The 3,186-nt window shown below is 35.8% G+C and overlaps 1 protein-coding gene across 1 annotated transcript; it reads left to right on the forward strand.

The window, feature by feature from the left end:
- Positions 1-79: 79 nt before the first annotated feature.
- On the forward strand, positions 80-2,678 carry LOC110444466 (dihydrolipoyllysine-residue acetyltransferase component of pyruvate dehydrogenase complex, mitochondrial-like). The gene is made up of 3 exons (XM_021488842.1): positions 80-176; positions 455-519; positions 1,218-2,678. Exons 1-3 carry the CDS (start codon positions 132-134, stop codon positions 1,345-1,347), a joined length of 240 nt encoding a protein of 79 aa, XP_021344517.1. The 5' UTR covers positions 80-131; the 3' UTR covers positions 1,348-2,678.
- Positions 2,679-3,186: the final 508 nt, after the last annotated feature.

A 3,186-nucleotide genomic window follows, 5' to 3' on the forward strand; every position in this document is an offset into this window, starting at 1 on the left:
AACATTTTAAGAGATAGGAAAATCTGAAAAGGGTTTATGTACAGAGGGAAAATGACATAAAAATTAATCACAGAGGTCATGGTGTTGTCATTTTGCTTCAGGGAGGAACCTTCACTATTTCAAACCTTGGCATGTACGGGATAAAGTCATTCTCTGCTGTAATCAACCCTCCACAGGTAAGTAATCCTGTCCAATTCTTTTGTTTTGATAAGCATATTGGTACAAGTTCTAATAAATTTGAAGAGGAATAATTTTCTACTCCAGTCTGTGATTTGACTGCCATCAGGAATTTTGTGTGATCAAGTGGAGAAAATACATGAAGATGTTAACTTTTACAGTTTATTTCAAAATGCATGTCAAGTTTACATTGATTTATGTATGCAATATGTATGTTGTTTGAAAGTATGGTACATACGTAACAAGAGAGGTGTAAGCATTTCTGTTTTCTTTACAGGCATGTATCCTAGCGGTGGGTGGGGCAGAAAAGAGGCTGGTCGTGGATGAAGACAGCAATCAAGGGTCAGTAGATCACATCGGCAGTTAATCTATAGGCTTGGTACAAATTCATAAACTATTTGGGGAGAATGTTTTCTTGCATAATTTCTTACAATCTCCATTCTTAGAATGCTAACCTGACAAACCATTTTTTGTTGTGTTGGCCCTGAAGTTTTTTTGATATTTTGAAGGAATGAATATAAAACTGAGTTTCTAAATACTATATAATCTTCGTAAAAATTGTTCAAAAATAAAAGCACTTTCCTACTGGCTACGTTAGCAGAATCATCAGAATTGCTTTTAAGGTCTAGATGATACAGGCTATAATAGACTAGGCCCATTGAAAGTTGGGTCCCAAGTTGGTCATTATAACTTTACTCTAAATTTTGTAAAACTTTTGGAATCCATCGCAGTGTATTTATTAATTGTTACTCCATTACACAAATCAGGGGTTATGATCTTTTTGTCATGTCCTTCTCCTGGTCATCACTCCAGCAGCAATATTTCCTGACAGATTTCCATAAAACTTGACATGGGCGTACCTACCTGTATTAACAAGTTTGAATAAGAATGTTTACAGGAAATAGACTGTGATCTTTCTAGCAGTCTGTGTGCTTCTAACACTGTTACTTTGCTTCTGTAACACTACAGTATTTACGTATACCTACCCCTAAAAGTTACAGCACCATAATATTATATGTCAAATGCATTTCTATTCACAGATATGGCCAGGCCAACATGATGTCTGTAACTCTCAGCTGTGATCATCGGGTCGTAGATGGAGCTGTCGGTGCCCAATGGCTCGCAGAATTCAGGAAGTTCATGGAGCGACCAGAAACCATGCTCCTATAATGGATTATATAGGATAACGGTCCATGGAACATGAAATCTCAAGTGCTAGAAAAACAAGTGCAATCAGAAAACTGGAACAGGAACAACTGGCAGTTATAGTGCCTTTTTGTTTCTGGTTTTTTTACCCTACAGCAGTATGAGAATGTCTCCAGTGATGATCTGAGTGAACCAAAATGAAATTTCGATACATGTGTGCTGTCTGTTATGATAAACAAGTTCACGCGCAGGGTGTCATACACTGATATAACATGACACTTATCTGATGACAAGATTCAAGGCCTGCATTGATAGCTAGAAGGAATAGGAGAGTGTTCTTTGTGATATTTTCCTTAAAGTAGGATGTCTTGAGGTCTTCTAGATGTGCTCAATTTCAGACCGAAATGTCCATCCGATCAAGATACAGCATTTCTCTTCAAGGAATATTAGGTTTCTAGTTTTGTAGAACAATTTTCATGGGAGTTATCAGATCACTTGACTAGCTGCGAACCAGGGGACAATACTCTAATGATATTTGAAGTAGGAGTACAGACTTATGGGCTCACTACGGTAATAGTCACAAACACAACACTACAAGTTTACTTAAGAATTATGGTGGAGAATAATGTATTTTCTCCAATTATAACATGATAAGGAAGTAATAGGGAGTTGTTTTATAGATAGAGGAAGTAAATTACAGTCCATGTTTTTTTCTTTTAATGTACTGCCTATGATATATAAAGCCAAAGTTTATAAACCAGTTAAAATCTAAATTTGGAAAATGTAATTGTTACCTCCTAAAATGTTGCGAATAAGGTGCCTCTTTTAGTTGGGAAACCATTGCTTATTCTAGACGGCCAATTGACTTCAAGGTTCTCTTATTTTCTATTAATTTTAGAGAGTAGAATAGGATATCATTAGTGGATCTTGAATACCACATAAAAGATTTATTCTCTCCAGGTTTTTATATTTTAACAACATGTTACTTTAGTGCTATTTCATTTGACGAACAAGTTATCATGTTGTGTTTTAAGATTAAAATTTTCCCCCAGACTACTAATTATACTTTTGTACTTGTCATTGATGATGAGTAGGTATTTATGAAGACAAACATCCTGTATTCCAGCAGGCAGCACGTTTGTGATAACTAGCCACGAATGTGTCGGTTACTGATGGTACTAACCCGATACAGTATGTATGTAGTACATGGAGACGTTGATGTTTTATGCTTTATATTAGAAGGATGTCGGAGGAAGGACCGTGAGGGTGAAAACCGAGACATTGTTAAAATTGTGTTTTACCCAAACATTATGTTTGTATATAATTTATTCAAATTAAATGTTGTAAACAAATAATCTGTAGATTCCAGTTGTTTTTTTGTATTAAAGTTTGGTTTATCACTGTTAAAACGTGTGGAGTTTATCCCACCACTGATCTGAATGAGCCACTATATACATGTATATACATCCACTTTATAATCCAGCCACCACCAATTCAATAGTGCTACCAGAACTAACCTTGTAAAAATCCAGTCACTGCACCACTGCTAATCTGGTTGTCCCACTATCCAACCTCATTAATCCAGCCATGTCCCAATTATCTGATTGTGCCATTATCTAGCCTGACATCCTAATATATGGCACCACTTATATATTTATATGATAGTGACACTTTCTAGTGTGTCGTCATAATATATGGCAGCACTTATATAATTATATGATAGTGCCACTATCTAGCCTGTCGTCATAATATATGGCACCACTTATATAATTATATGATAGTGCCACTTTCTAGCCTGTCGTCATTATATATGGCACCAATTGTATGATAGTGCCACTATCTAGCCTGACATCATAATATATG

The sequence above is a fragment of the Mizuhopecten yessoensis genome, unplaced genomic scaffold (genome assembly GCF_002113885.1).
Source record: "Mizuhopecten yessoensis strain PY_sf001 unplaced genomic scaffold, ASM211388v2 hete_36128122, whole genome shotgun sequence".
Classification (NCBI taxonomy): Eukaryota; Metazoa; Mollusca; class Bivalvia; order Pectinida; family Pectinidae; genus Mizuhopecten; species Mizuhopecten yessoensis.